Source organism: Acromyrmex echinatior, chromosome 7 (assembly GCF_024713525.1).
Source record: "Acromyrmex echinatior isolate Ae372 chromosome 7, ASM2471352v2, whole genome shotgun sequence".
NCBI lineage: Eukaryota > Metazoa > Arthropoda > Insecta > Hymenoptera > Formicidae > Acromyrmex > Acromyrmex echinatior.
The window spans coordinates 7,250,481-7,267,934 of record NC_141858.1 but is presented as its reverse complement, the minus strand read 5'-3'; the positions used below and the strand labels follow the sequence as shown (position 1 = coordinate 7,267,934).

At 33.5% G+C, this 17,454-nt stretch overlaps 1 protein-coding gene and 1 pseudogene across 11 annotated transcripts in view; one reads left to right on the top strand and one right to left on the bottom strand.

The window, feature by feature from the left end:
• The window catches only part of LOC105153659 (A-type potassium channel modulatory protein DPP6), a 635,032-nt gene that overhangs the window by 557,882 nt on the left and 59,696 nt on the right, over nucleotides 1-17,454 (top strand). For all 11 annotated transcript variants that reach the window (XM_087408058.1, XM_087408059.1, XM_087408062.1 and 8 more), the window contains one exon: nucleotides 11,063-11,262. In XM_087408058.1, the coding sequence (XP_087264184.1) occupies nucleotides 11,063-11,262 (200 nt within the window). The remainder of the gene's footprint in view (nucleotides 1-11,062; nucleotides 11,263-17,454) is intronic.
• Nucleotides 4,166-5,461, bottom strand: LOC147909127 (uncharacterized; annotated as a pseudogene).

Genomic DNA, 17,454 nt, shown 5'->3' with positions numbered 1-17,454 from the left:
AAAGTCCTGCAGATAAAGGAATAACAGCTCTAGAAACTAAGCTTGGATGGACAATCTTAAATAGGAATATAGACGATGACAGCGACATCGATATTACACTGACGATTATGTCAATGTTCACTCAAGAAGCCAACATATCAGACTTATGGAGACTCGATATCTTGGGCATCACGGATCCTATTGAGAGTGTTACTAAAGAGGTACATCAAGCTAAAATAAAGACCTCATTTCAAGAAACAACGAAAATCGACAACGAAGGTCGATACGAAGTTCTTCTGCCGTGGAAAGAGAATCATCCACCTTTATGAGATAATCAAGACATAATCGAGAAAAGACTAAAAGGCATTACAAAGAGATTGCGACAAGATTTATTTGACGACTATCAGACTTTGATAATTGGCTCGAAGAAGCGATTATTGAAAAGATACCTGTACTTGAAGTCGATCAAGAGAACTACTATCTTTCACACAGGCATGCAAGGAAGAAGGAACTACGAAGATACGCCCTATTTTCGATGCGTCAGCAAAAGTCAAGGAATCGCCTTCGCCTAACCAATGCTTGGAGACTGGACCCAATCTTATAGAGCTTATTCCAGCATTACTACATCGATTTCGAGAGAAAAAGATAGGGATAACAGCTGATATCGCAAAAGCCTTCTTACGAATCGGCGTTTCTCCGTTGAATAGAGCTGTTTTGAGATTCCTGTGGTGGAACGTTGACGGAGAAATAGAGATTTATCGACATCGTCGAGTTGTCTTCGCAGCAGTCTTGTCATTGACAAGCAGCCCATTCCTTTTAGGGGCGGCGATTGAATTGCATATTAACAGAGCCTTAAATTCTATCATTTTGCCATATAAGAAAACAGTTTATGAGAAACTGGAAAAATCCTTTTATGTCGATGACTGTGTTACTAGTGTCGATTCTTATTCTGATTTTGAAGTTTTCAGGAGAGAAGCCTGTTCCCTTTTGACTCAAGCCAAATTTGACTTAAGAGATTGGAAATACACTGGCAAAGATCCTGAGAGTCAGTCAACGGTGCTTGGATTTATATGGGACACCAAAAGGGATACTTTAATGTTACCGGAATTTCCTGCACCGACGATCACGCAGAAAATAACGGAGAGAATCATCTTATCACAGAAAGTTTACGACCCTCTTGGATTCGTCTGTTCCGTACTGTTAAAACCAAAATTACTATTGCAAGATCTGTGGAATAAAAACGTGGATTGGGACACAGAAATAGACATCGACGTTAAGCACGAATTTCTTAAATGGATTCAGCAACTAGGTCTCCTACGTATATTGAAGTTTCCACGATGAATTTTTGGAGAGGAAAGAGGTCCCGACTCACTGTCCTTTCATGTTTTTGTCGACGCCAATAAAGACGCATACGCGGGGGCAATCTTCGTACGAGTTGAATCAAGCATAGGAATCGAAGTACAAGCCAAATCGTAGAAGCCAAATCTAGAGTAGCACCCAAAGAGAAGAAGATCGTACATCGCCTTGAATTACTAGCAGCCTCCATTAGAGCTAAGATGATGAGATCCTTCGTAAAGGCTATGGATTATCAAGATTTCTGGAGCGACTCGATGACCATTCTAACATGGATTCGACAAACAAGACAATGGGCAGTTTTTGTATGGAATCGTATTCTGGAAATAAGGAGCCTTACAGATATTGAATCTTGGAGATATGTTCCTGGAGTGATGAACCCATCGAATTTATCCTCACGAAGTTGTGATGCTAAGAAATTCCTTGAACTGAAATGGTGGAAGGGACCGGAGTTGTTGAAACTACCTCCCAAAGAGTGACCTAAAGAGGAAGGAAAAATTGACGAGAACATAATTAATTTAGAGTTACGCAAGACTTTCGTACGATGCAAAGAGAGAATATTCCTCGAAACTACTGTTGAAGAAATCGCCATGCTAACTTCCGTAGAACAAGCGAATAAAGAGACAGTCCTTTGATATTTATAGAAACTTTTGATGTATTCCAAAATTCTGTGTATCATCGCGTGGATATTAAGATTGTGAATAATTGTCGAAGAATCCAAGTAAACCAAACTCAAGAGTTAACTATCAAAGAAATTACTAAGGCAGAATTGCTTCTCTGTAGACTGGCACAGAAAGAATCATTCCTGGGAACGATTCATGATTACGAAGCTTAAATGTTTTCGAGGAGAATGGACTAATACGCAAAGACAATGATTTCCAATCGTCAAGACACTTTTTCTTTCAGATGTCCCGTGGTGTTGGACTCAGCTCATTTATTGACGTTGAAAATTATCTTTCATATTCATCTGAAACTTAATCATGGAATTGACATTGTGATGAATAGCTTACGCGAAAAGTTTTGGGTCTTGCAATGCCGTCGTATGGTACGCTCAGTCATAAGAAAATGTGTCGTTTGTTGTCGGTATGCATCAAAAACAATGAAAGCACCACTTGGATTGTTACCTGAAAACAGAGATGCCGCAGCGTTTGAAGTGATAGGTATCGATTACGCTGTACCACTTTTTTTGAGCGATGGACAAAAGGCTTACATCTGTTTGTTTACTTGTGCAGTCTACCATGCAGTCCACTTGGAGTTGGTTACATCTCTATCAACAGAGAAATTTCTGGAAGCTTTCAGAAGATTCATTGTATTTCGAGGAAGACCTACTATAGTATATAGCGACAATGGGAAAAATTTTGTAGGGATTAAGAACCTACTACAGAAGATTAATTGGCGGAAAATTTCCCAATATTGTGCACTCAATGAGATGACATGGCATTTTAATCCACCTTCAGTTGCCTGGTGGGGAGGATGGTGGGAACAACATATCCATTTTCTTAAAGGTTTACTGAAGGGGACATTAAAGAGAACTTCGTTGAGCTATGAAGAAATGAACTGTTCTATGCGCTTGCAAAGTTACTATGAATTCAAGACCACTTATCTATTTGAGAGGAAAATACTGAAATCACAACGCTGACTCTAGCGATGTTCATCAGTGACATTCGAATGAGAGAATGGCGTTCCAGACTTAGATCAAGTTTACAAGTCCCACTTTGCAAAGAGGATACGCTCAAAGATTGACAGATGATCCGAGCCGTATGCTCTTAATGTTTTTGTAATAAAGTAGCGTGTTCGTGTAAAATGCGAAGAAGTGTCTAATATTATTGAAAATCTTACGATCCCGAAACCGCGGCTGCAACATCATATATTCTATCACACCAATATCTCACGCAATCTATAATACACGCAGTCGTATGTTCAATTTTCATATAAGTTTAATTCGAGAACAAATTCATGATAAAGCATATAAGTTTAATTCTAAGAACTTGACGTTTTTTGTTCGTGCAAACTACGTGTTTGTGGATTTAGTACAGGTTGCAAAACTTTCGTATCAAGCAAATGTTGTGACAACTTGACAACTTGAGACGCCATGTTACACTAAGAAATGGTAAAAAAATATCAATTCCAAAATTTTAGGTCATTCTCGGCATAAACTCCATCTCACAAACACATATTAATGGGTATATTTTAATTTTGAAAAAAGATTTTTGAATCTGCGAAAGAAAATAAAATATTGTAATACAAATATTATATAATTTAATCGGTAATACAGACGGCTTTAAGATCCCCTTAAGAGTGCGCTTACAAACGATAGTGGGCGCGCGCGGCACTGAGTGCCGCATGACAAATATATTATTTAGGAGTTATAATAATTGGATAAATAATTATACAATCATTATAAAAGCAAGTAAAATGAATTTATAAAAAAATATAATGTTAAAATTTAATGTCTACTATCTTATAAAATTAAAAGTATAATTAAATATAATCTCGGGAAAAAAGTTATATATTTTATATATAAATAACTCTATATAAAACATGTAAATTTTTCATATAATTTTATATAATTATACATAGGTAATTATACATGAAATATTCTTTTCCGGAACTAGAAAATTAAAAATAAGATAAAAATTGAGAGATTTATTAAAAAATAAAAAACATAATTTAGAATTAAACATAAGAAAATAATAACAGTATTAAAAAATAAAGACATTAATTTAAAATCATATATAAGAAAATAATAGTAGCAGTTATAATAGGCAGTTATAATATCTTCTAACCTATGGGGCTAGAGAGGGCGCGGGGAGTGGGGAGTGAGGGGGTACTCATAGGCGCGGGGAGGGGGGGGGGAGGCGCGGGAAATGTCCCGGCGCTTTCGATGTTTACATGAACATAAGACCGGTCGATTGATGACATTCCGCTATGTGTTCCGTATTTTTTTCGTCACCCGCTGCCGCCGTTCGCCACCGCCTTTCCCAAAAATGCATCGATAACAAAGGCTTGCATATATTTATCTCATACTTACCATCTCTCTCCCTCTTATGTTTCGTCACTTTTCCCGTCGCGTTGTCGCTCCCGTTGTATCTTCTTCTCGCACGCAAAAATATTTTATCATACGTTTTTTATTTAATGATTTAAATAGAGAGAACGCTTAATATGATCGTGACTGTCTGCCGCAGTATGTTGAGCACGAAGATGCTGATGGCGCGCGTAATATGATAGCGCTGCGGTAATAAGAAAGGAATGATAATATCATATACCCAGATATATAATTTAAATATGCGTTTACTTTTATATATAATGTAATTTTACAATATACAGCTCTTATTATATAGTTCTTACAATATTTATAAGCAGGAACTTAATATAATATAATTTAATTTAATTAATTTCAAATAGAATTTTAAGCACCGATTAGCAATAAAATGTACATTTACTTTTCACACTGTTACAATATTATCTAAAGCATCATAAACTATTAACTCGCACTCTATATTTGATTTTTTATTATAAATTTTGCGCAAAAAATCTACAGCATCACATTTATCGATGATACAATTTTCATCGAAAAGTGTTACAAAATATTTAAATTTTTCATTGACGATGTGCGTATATTGACACAGCTCAGAGTATACGTTTTCGATGCAATGTTTGAGTTCGAAGAAGAGCACGGTTGACGGTTTCATATATACACATGTTTCGCGCAATACCATTCACATCACGCATTTTTACGATTTCTATCATTAGATCTTGGACCGATAATGATGAAAGTGCGATTGATTACACGAACCGCTCAATATCCGTGCATCTTTCGATGAAAGCATGCCACATTTTACGAGGCAAGATTATGTTATCTTGGTTGTCACCAATTGCAATTTCCACAAAAGACAGATCCCACGACGATTCCGACATCCAGATATTTGTAAGCTGTAGGAATCAGTGTAAACCTTCTTCCCAATATACGAGATGTATGACGGGGTTTATTACAAGAAGATGCACTGCAGAAGAAAGTATAATAGAGAAAAAAAGAAAACAGATAAACAAACTGTAGAGAAAAGAAAATATAAAAAAAATTTATAAAATAAAACTTACTGTTTATAAAACTCTTTATCTTGAGTAGGAACGTAATATGTCATGGAGAATCGTATATGTTTGAAAAGCGTTGCAGTAGCAGTCCGTCTGAACGACTGATGCAGTAACATTGCCCGAACTCTTTCTAAGTTTCGCCCTCTTCATCACATTTCTTTAGGAATGCATGTGGAATTGTTCAATCAATACAAGCGAGAGATTAAAAATGCAAGCGCCGATATACGACAGCTTTGTTAGTGTAATAAAAGATTTTTTTAAAGATATTGAACGTATTAATACGACATATTTCGCGATGACATCATGAATGTAATTTTGATACATTGCGACATTGTCAAATTGTATGTATAATGATATAAAATTTAAAGATGCATTGCGACGTACACTAAATAGTGCGCATAATGATATATGTCCCACCAGTTGTAGTCCTATACTCGCCATAGTATTCGTGCTCTCTCTTCTTCCCGTTATATTCTCTCCCATGTTCTCTTTTCTTTTTGCTCACAATTTTATTAAATAAATATGGTATTTGTTTTACGATTTTTTAATGATATGACTTAGCAATGATTTTAATTTAGCAACTAATTATAATAATATTTTTAGTAATGTAACGTAATACAAATAGCTGAGCGTTCCTAAATATCAAGCCATTATAAACTATTATTGAGTAGCTATCGAACACTTATTACTACGTACTACGTCGGACTACTGCACAGCTATCATATTATTCATTAATTCTAAATAACTATAGAGAAAGAAGATTTTTTTTCCATTCGCGGTAAGGAGAAACAGGAATGTGCAGGTTTCGTGACAAACAGATGATGTCATAGAAGGGAGCGAAAAAAATATTTTAGGATTGTAGAGGACACCCAGAAAGAAATACTACTGTGGGCAAAAAGTATCGATAATTTCAAATTTAAATTTCCCGGGGTTTCCGATAGGGACAACCGAATTTATTTTGAAGTTGGCAATTCTGTCAGTGACAGCTGCGCCAAGGTACACGTCAAAATAGTCATTAGTGTTTGAGATAAGCGTCTGTTTGTAAGCACGTAAAAAGTGATTTGTCGTTTTTTGAAATGTCTGAAATTATGGAACAACGAAGTGCGATAAAATTTTGTGTCCGGAATGGAATTTCTGCAGCCGAAACGTTGAGAATGTGTCAGAAGGCGTACGGTGATGGCGCTTTGTCACAAGCAAGAGTTTTTGCATGGCACAGAATGTTTAAAGAGGGCCGAGAGAGCGTTCAAGGTGATGCTGACAGTTTTCTTCGACTATCGTGGTGTGGTTCACTTTGAATATCTTCCGACCGGCCAAACTGTCAACAGCCAATACTATTTGGGTGTTATGCGTCGTTTGCGTGATGCCGTGCGCCGAAAAAGACCAGAATTGTGGGCCGACAACTCTTGGCTCCTTCACCACGATAATGCGCCGTCGCACACATCACTCGTAGTTCGTGACCATTTCGCCAAAAACTCAACTCATATCATTCCACAACCACCGTATTCGCCTGACTTAGCACCATCTGACTTCTGGCTGTTCTCAAAACTCAAAAGGCCACTCCGTGGACACCGTTTCGAGATTGAAGAGATAAAAGAAAAAACGACGAGTGAGCTGCGGGCCATACCTACAGACGACTATGCGGCATGTTTCGAAAATTGGAAAAAGCGTTGGCACAGTTGCATTGCAACCGGGGGGGACTACTTTGAGGGGGATGATACGAATGTGGATGAATAAATAAAGAATTTTTGAAAAACAAACAAATTATCGATACTTTTTGCCCACAGTAGTATAGAGATTAGAATTATAATTTCTTATTATTTAATTTTTATTTTAATAATTTGATTAACTTATTTGAGAAAAAATTGCATACCTTCTTATCATACATAATTCTAAACCGCCGAATACAGGCACGGAAAAAGGAAATAATTTAAAAAATTCAGTAATATATTTAAATATCATATTATACATTTTTCTATAAAACATTAATTTATTTCTTATTTTAATAATAACGCAGTGTATACAATTTCATCTGAGGCGCACATTACTAATTCACACTCCATGGTTAAAGTTTCATCATAAACTTCACGCAATCTTTTAATACATTACATTTATTGTTCATATTATATAATTTTGGCGTATAGTAGTCACAAAGTGTTCATATATATTCTCTCGCACGCGATTTTATTAAAAAGATATGGTATTCATTTTATGACTTTATGATGCGATTTTAGATAATAGAATGGTACGAGCACAATTTAATGACATAGGTCGATTAGCCGGATGCGCTTTTTTATTAAATAATTTATTATCACAAAGATGTGAAGAAGGATTGATGAAGAGATTAGGGAAAAGATAAATTTTTAAAGAAATATGTATATTTTTTAATATAGATTTATTTATCTAATTTTTAATACAGCATGTACAATATAATTTAAACTATAGACCACTAGTTCACATTCCATAATAGAATTTTTATCATAAATTTTGTGCAAAGTGTTTGCAGCATCGCGTTTATTAGTAATACAATTTTGTCTTAAAAAATGATACAAAATATTTGAATTTTTCACTGACACCGTGTGTACATTGACTTAATATGCATGCTCGACATTGCTCGAGCTCAAAAGAAAAGTATGGTTGATGATTTCATGTACAAGCATATATCATACAATGACAATTTTACGTTTTTCGAATCACATTATTTATATACTTTAACAAATTCTACATTCAGATCTTGAATCAGTGATGATGATAATAATGATGGGACAGTTGACTGCATTAATCGTTCAATATCTGCACGTCTCTCGATGGACGCGTAGCATGAAGCAGAATTATGCGATTGCCTCGATTGTCGCTGATCGCAATTTCTATGTCTATCGTCTAAGACGTAGATTCTACGACAATCCCGATGTCCAAGAAACTTATACGTTGTCAATGTCAATACATATTTCCTCATTAAGATATGAGGTACGTACGCGAGGTTTCGAAGGTGTATAAAAAGATGCGCTGTAGAAAATAGAAAACATGTAAATAGACTTTAGAAAAGTACATAACATATAAAATATATAATCAAAATTTTATAAAAATTAAATAAACTTACTGTCTCTTACTTTAATATACATAGATATCATAATTAGAATATAATATACTCGTATGTTCCACAACGTCTATGTGTGGATGAGCTTCGCTGTATGTATTGTTCCATCAATAACACCATGAATCGTACAATGACATGTAGGAAGATTTAAATTTACGTAATTATAGAGTTTTTTAATGTGATGACTGCGACGATAACTACACTGAGTGGTTGATGTATTAGAGCTATCTTTCATGCGTTTTCTATTTCATTATTTTTATATGATTAATTTTTTTATTTTTTTTTATTTATTTATTTTTTCTTTCGGATGGTGTATTCAATGTAGAATTTTACGTGTCTTTACAAATATGCGAGTTAATTTTCAGTGCAATTGCCATCAAACCTACATTAAATTATGCAATGACACATATATAAGAATGCACTTTGACGATATCGAATTTCTCGAAGAAATAAACTTTATTAACTTATTTATTTTTATCCAAGGGATCAGTTGACAATGTTAATCTTTTATAACTTTAAAAAGATATCATAACGTTTTTAACATACATATGCGAGGAACGAATTCTTTGCTATGACTTAGATACCAGTGATGTACATCTGTATGCAAACATATTATTTGTTATATCATTATTCTGAAAAACTAACACTATATTTATAAAGATATGTAAAATTTCACTTTTATGATGACAACCCAGGTAACAACATAATCTTGCCTTGTGAAATGTGGCATGCTTTCATCGAAAGACGGACGGATATTAAGCAGTTCGTGCAATCAATCGCACTTTCATCATTATCGGTCCAAGATCTAATGATAGAAATCGTAAAAATGCGTGATGTGAATGGTACTGCGCGAAACATGTCTATATACTCGTATGAAGCCGTCAACCGTGCTCTTCTTCGAACTCAAACATTGCGTCGAGAACGTATATACTCTGAGCTGTGCCAGTATACGCACATCGTCAATAAAAAATTTAAATATTTTGTAACACTTTTGGGTGAAAATTGTATCATCGATAAATGTGATGCTGTAGACTTTTTGCGCAAAATTTATAATAAAAAATCAAATATAGAATGCGAGTTAATAGTTTATGCTTTAGATAATATTGTAAAACAGTGTGAAAAGTAAATGTACATTTTATTGCTAATCGGTGCTTAAAATTCTATTTGAAATTAATTAAATTAAATTAAATTATATTAAGTTCCTGCTTATAAATATTGTAAGAACTATATAATAAGAGCTGTATATTGTAAAATTACATTATATATAAAAGTAAACGCATATTTAAATTATATATCTGGGTATATGACATTATCATTCCTTTCTTATTACCGCAGCACTATCATATTACGCGTGCCATTAGCATCTTCGCGCTCAACGTACTGCGGCAGACAGTCACGACCGTATTAAGCGTTCTCTCTATTTAAATCATTAAATAAAAAACGTATGATAAAATATTTTTGCGTGCGAGAAGAAGGTACAACGAGAGCGACAATGCGGCGGGAAAAGTGACGAAACATAAGAGGGAGAGAGATGGTAAGTATGTCGTAAATATATGCAAGCCTTTGTTATCGATGCATTTTTGGGAAGGGCGGTGGCGGATGGTGGCGGCGGATGATGAAAAAAATACGGAATTCATAGCGGAATGTCATGTTTATGTAATCAATTGACTGGAGTCTTATGTTTATGTAAACATCGATAGCGCCAGGACCTTTCCTGCGCCTTCTCGCCCGCCCCGCGCCCCGCTCTAGCTTCATGGATTAGAAACCCGCCTATTATAGCTACTAATAGCAAATTTGTTTGAGCTGTTTATTTACAATATAACTTAACTTTAACCTAAAGAGATTAAACACTAATATGAGTAAAAATAAATTAAAATGTGGGGAACAGTTCAACATCTCGCATTATTACTATTATTTTTATAAGCAAGATTTTATTTGCGTTTTAAGACGCGCGCGGCATTCCGTGCCGCAAAACATACGGATTTTAGAGTGAATAAAAGATCAACTTAATAGGAAAAATATGATAATTGCGTTATTTTATGATTGAGACGTTAAGAGAGAAATATCAAAGGTAATAAAAAAAAGACCGCATTATCAATGATTTTTCAGAAAAACAAATTTTGCATTCAGTGCTGTAATGCACCTAGTTAAGGGTTAGCATCATTTCGCAGTATTTTTACTTCTTAATTTAAAACGATAGTGTGTTTATGTATGCATATTCTATTACTTTCCAGAATTCTATTATTTTTTTTTGTAATTCTGTTGTTTCAAATAATAAAAAATATTCTTGCATTCATCACATTTTTATCGTGACTATTCGTCTTTGAAGCATAATATCCTTCGGGATTGACTGTTGAACTTTTTATTTACAGCGGGAAATATGATATCGAAAATACAAAAAAGGAGGAAAGTTATCGGTTTTTTTTTGGGAAAACGTGAAAACTGTGAATGGTCCATCTTGGACAGAGTATGCAAGCAAGAAATACCTAACTACAAACCATTGTTTTCATTGTATTACAAAACACGTTATTGTTATATTTACAGAACGGAGACGATATTGGCGGCAAATGAGTCGACACCGTTGCAACTCGCGACTTGGGCACCCCGAGGCAATGCTCTGATCTACGTTCACCAAAATAATATCTACTATAGACCGGAAGCAGAGGTGGCTAATGACTATCAAATAACCAACACGGGAGTGTTTGGAACTATTTACAATGGCGTACCGGACTGGGTTTACGAGGGTAAATAATCTAATGAAAATATATTTATTCTTCATTAGAATTCTTTTACAAGTGTTTCCTTGTTTTCTTTATGGAGACAAATTTTTATGAGACAAATTTTTATGAGAAATTTTTTTTTATGGAAAAAATGCTTAAAAACATGACTATAATATTTATTTTCGATCCTCTTTGTATTAACTTTTTCTTTTTTATTCTTTTAATTAAAAGTAATGCGAATTAAAATGAATGAAAGAGATGACAAGAGTAAATTGGATTAAGGATAGTATATCTAAGTGCGCAAATCTCGCGCAAAATCAATCGTGTTGTACTTTTTGTAACCAAACTAGGATACAAAAGAGTATTTCAATTCATTGCACTTGCACACGTATGGCAACAATTCAACGATTTACGCAATATTTTTCATTTATCCTTTGAGGGATCTGTTTCTACAAAATGTACAACAACCCCTGTTCGACCGTAAAAATATTTTGTTTATTTTTTTATGAAATACTCGTTTAAAGCCGACCTGGTACGCCAACAACGCGCTGGAGTATAACAATGCAAGTACGATACGTTAAATAATTCGACGGATATTGTCCACTTTGTAGTTTCGTTTAACTGAAATACGTGAGATTACAGGAGAACGCCTTGCTGTATATGAACGCTGTATTGAACGCCGTATGCTGCTCTTCTCGTGCCAAGTAATAAGAAATTAGCTTTATGCTAATTGCTAATTAGAAATGCAAATTGATACGACTTTTACCCAGAAAGAAAATATTTGTTTTCTAATTCTACGCACGTACCGTTTCTCTTTGTCGACTTTCTGTCAAGTTTAATTCATGCTGGAAAGTAATATATCGCTCTCTTATTTCAAAAAAGTAACATAACACGAAAAAAAAAACATGATTTTTCTTGTTATTATCATGAATAAGTTATAAGTAAATATTATTTTGGGAATCATCAAAAGTACCCAAGCTAACTTAACTTCGTTTTAAAAAAGTTATTAAAATCATGACACTTAAAGAAGATGGTCTTTTTAAGAAATTGTCATTACAACTCCAAAAAGATTTTTTAAAGATTGTGAAACAAAAATGATAAAAATAACATTTGACAAAATTAAGAAAATATTCCTTCCACGATATTTGATTAATCAGTAATTTTCTGTTAAATTGAAAAATAGTTTTTCTTTTTTCTAGACTTAATCTTCGTTTGTAATCTGGGTTTTTTTACACAGATGAAATTTCATTCTCTTTCTCCGAAATAAAGGGAGAAATTCGGTTCCTTTTCTTAAAATATCTTACCATATTTTTATTTAGTAATGTAATAGAAATGAATATTGAAAAGTAACTTTGAATTTTTGCACATTTTTTGAAAATCTAGGACATTGAAAAAAACTTAAGCTATTAAAAAAGAGGTGCAGATGAAGAGAGCCAAAATATGATTGTAGAAGGGTTAATTTTTTGTGTTGCTACTTTTAAAGTAGCGAGATATTCTAAAGAATTTTTTATGAAATTTTGTATGCGAGAAATATTAAATATATCTCGTATTATCGGATTGTATATGATTAAATCTACCATTTTTATTTAAATTCGAATCCAAAGTGGAACCCTAGTAAATATTGCGAACTTTTAAAATATTGTATATTATAATAATTGGATTGTAAGTTCCTATTTCGTTCGAAACGATAATATAGTGCTAGTAAAAAATGTGCCATGTATTCAATGTTGTAATTCACATGGCCAATGCTCCTGGGATTTCACGTTTGTGTATCGCTGAACTTTTATCAGCTATGCTCTTTTTCCACCCTTGCTTTGTCCCTTTAGACGTTGCTCCTCGTTTTATCGCGCAGCGACAACAGCGAATCAATGGATGAGGCGCATAAAAATTCATCAGCATCAATCAAGAAAGTCCGCCGTGAACGCAACGTGAGAGTTACGATTTCACTTCCAGTAGATTTAGTTCCTATGTTCTGAGTGACGCCTGTCACGATGAATATGTATGTCACGGCAATAATAAATTCAGTATCGATTCCACTGTGAAAACACGTAGAGAAAGAGAAGAGAGGAGAGCAAAGATAGAAATAATAGCTTTCTGATTTGTTTCAATCGAAGATAATTCAATAGAAATTTTAAAGACTTATTATTTTAGTATCATTTGTGAAATACATCCACGCCTCTTTAAACGACAATTTTGGAAACCGAAATATTATAATATATATATTCTTGATATTATAAAAAATTTTATTAATTAAATATCCCGCTTTGGAAATTACACATCGCAATAAATACAATATAAAATCGACTTTGTTGTCGTAAATCGCTAATAATCAATGAGATGAATGATGATTATTAATGGTCACGATTGTTATTGCCATCACGCTTTTTCGATAGATCTGCATAAAAACTCTCGCAGCAATAAAAAACCGCGCTTCGTATCGTAAAATCGGGGATAACAAGTGGAATCAACGATACGCCTATATTTAAAGACTAAACGCGGCAAATTGACCGGATTCATAACGTTCGTGCTATTGGCAGTTGGATCGGGACAGCTGCCGTCGTTGAAAAGCCGGGGGTATGATTTAAAATGCAGAATCGCACACGGCGCGCTTTTACATGTACATATATTCGACCGATTGCCTTGCAAGGCCAACGGTGTCGCCCTCGTCATTCTGAACGCTGCAGCACTGACTGGAAATACATATCTCTCGGCGGGATCATTATATTTATTTCCTAAATTCCTATATTACAATCATCGTATCGAAATATCAAAAATTTTTTAATTATCAACATTGGATTTTCAACACATCCTTCGACAGTTCAGCGATCCTGTTTCGAAGTTTTTTTTTATTTTCTTTTCTTTCTCTCTTATTTATTTTCTATTTTTATTACAGAATTTTTTTAGGAAAATATAAAACATGATAAAATATTTGGAGATATACATAAATCTAAGAATATTCAAACAGCGCAGGTCGCTCAAAGTTATACAACAGATTGCTAAAGAATATGAGTGTAATGTACGTCTTATACAGCATAGAACTTATATTGTTGCAATGTTTCTGCAATATTACTGGAACACTGTAATGTGGCTGCAATATTGCTGGAATAATTTGTACTTTATATGAGGATTTAACATGGGTATTAAATATATTCTCTTTGTGTTGATGTTGATTTAATAAAATAAGTTTTAAATCATCAAATAAATTTTCAATAAGTCTTAAATCTACATACTGTACATCAATACAGTGAGAATTATATATAATAAATAAATACAGCACAAAAGCTTACAGTATTGTTGTAACATTTTCAATGTTACAATATTACTGGAATGTTGCAATGTTACTGCAATATTGCTAGAATGATCTGTGTTATATTGAGATTTAATATTATGGATTTTAAATCATTGTAAATGGGTGTAAAATCTACTCTATGTTGATGTTTATGGCATACCAATACAGAGAATTATATACCGCATGATGTGCTAAATTCACAAATATACGAGTATATAAGTAAGTAGGCAAAAAATCGAAGCTTATTCATAGTCACTCTCGACATATAGCATTTAGTTTGCGTAATCGCTATATATGTGTTCGAAGTTCTCATCATTGCGATCTTTCATACAATCGATCGGCGACTAGGCTGAATAATTAAATCGCGCCACCATCGCGCGTCATGTGATTGATCTCTCCACTAGTCCCGGCGGGTAGATGATAGAAATTGTTTACGCATCTCTGTTGTTGATTTATTGCGAAAGTTGCGAGTGAATCGCGTCGTTTTGCCGGTCAATGCGGCGCCCAGCCCACGTTTTGTTTCCCATGTCGGAAGTGGCGTCACAAATGTGCGAGATCGTGGTGGATTCTACAGGGAACTGATAACTTCGTGATATATCTGCACGCAGATGCAATATCAAGGGGACCGAAACAACGCCGGTCATCCATTTTCAAAGTAGATAGAAATCCTGGCGATTTTGTGTAGGTATATGCACCGGGGTTAATAAAATGAGAACGCAGCCGGCGAGAATGTTGCGTTTCATTTTAAATTAATAATTTTAAAACGGCGCATTTTAAAACGGTACAAATGAAGATATTTGTTGAATCAAAATATAATGAATCACGTAAATTTTAATGAGCAAGACAGCTATCGGTTATGTGTTTTTAGAAAAATATGCTTGATAATTAATACATATACCTTCATTTTGTATTATTAACTAATGATTTATCCATTGTAATTTAAATGTCTATACTGACTAAAATAAAACAAGGTGCACTTATCATCGTCACATGAAAGGTTCAACTTATCAAATCTATGAAATTATAAATCATTCAATTATGTAAGAAATAAAATATTTAGCAGTTGATTAAATTCCAACAACAAAAGAATATGTGTTGATTAAATTATTGATTAAATTAAATTTAAAATTAAAAGATATAGACTCAAAAAATTAAACAAATAAAAAATAAACCGAATACAAAAAGGACCTATAAATTAATGGAAATGGAATATATTTTAATCAATAAATTTAACAAATCAAAACCGAATATTAAAAGGACTAAAAAACCAAGCTGAATGACTTTTTGTATTCATATTTGATTTACCAAATTAAAATTATTGATTAAAAAATGTAATACATTTCAATTGGTTTACGTATCCTTGAAGTCCTTATTCGCGAGAAAGAAACGAAGAAAAAGAAAAAGACGATTTGAAAAAATGACTGTTAAAAAATTCATACTTAGAGTTGTTAATCTACTTAATCTCTCTCTTACGTGAAATATTTGAAATTTACTTGCATATAGCGTTTTTTTCTCTTCATCAATAATATAAGCTTAAGCCTATCAGCATTAGCAATTTATGTTTTAGACATTCACAAAGGGATATCCAAATTCACTATTGTGAAAGCCTCAATCGAAAATTTCATTATTCACGAGTTGGATTGCATAGCTCGCCGCTCGTCTCACCAAGCCGTGAAAAAGCACAATGAATGGTTGGCTGATGCCCAAATTTTCTATTTTTAAAAATATATTTTTTATTGCATAAAGCAAGACAAAGTGTAGAATGTGTAGTATCCAATTTTATGCAGCTTTTGATATTTATATCTTTTTCTAAAGTTTCGTCGGATACTTTTTATTCTCTTCACTGACAGTATTATATTTTTTTATTGAGCTTAGTCGAATTTAAGACGTTTGCAGTAATATTACAATATATATACTGTTATATTACATAATGTTATATTACATTATACTGTTATATTACAACAATCCGACTAGAATTTGTGTTAGGTTAATCTTGTATGTTATCAGGACCTAATTTGATTGACATAAAATAATCCTAAATAAGGTACATCTAATAAGGTTCTCATCAAATTTGAGTATGGTTGACTTTTGTAAGATTGTATTAGGTGTTGGAATTAATTCGTAGCGTTTTTAAATGAAAGAATGTTATTTATTTCACATGAGCATTAAAAAATACATTAATGAAAGTACTTCCCATCACTTGTAAAACGCTACGAATTAATTCCAACACCTAATATATTATAAGGACTTGGTTTGGTTGACCTAAGATAATCCTGAGTAAGGATTATACATAAGATATAGATATATGTATATATATATATATATATATATATATATATATTAGGTGTTGGAATTAATTCGTAGCGTTTTACAAGTGATGGGAAGTACTTTCATTAATGTATTTTTTAATGCTCATGTGAAATAAATAACATTCTTTCATTAAAAACGCTACGAATTAATTCCAACACCTAATATATATATATATATATAAGAAAATTTTCGTTAGATTTGAGTATGGTTGACCTCGTTTCTAGTACGCAGCCACGCCACGAGATGGACGGGTTACTCGTAAGAAGAAAAACGTCCACAAGTTCTATAAGAAGGCATATGCAAGTTGATTTGGAAATAATCTCCTAGAGATTATAAAGTTTCTTCGGAGTATGCCTCGTGGATCTCTGAAATATGTTTTTTATTTCTTTTAGAATGTGATGCTAAATTAAATAGCATTTAAACAATTCCCGACTTAGAAATTTATCCAGTAATTTTAGCAGGTTCTAACTAGGTTGGCCTTATTTCATTATTATCAGATCCTGATCAGGATGAGGCTGGATGAGGATCCGGCTATTGTGGTGTATTACATGACTAATCAGGTCCCGATGAACTTACCTTACCAGGATCTAATAAGATCAATCCGATTAGGATCTGCT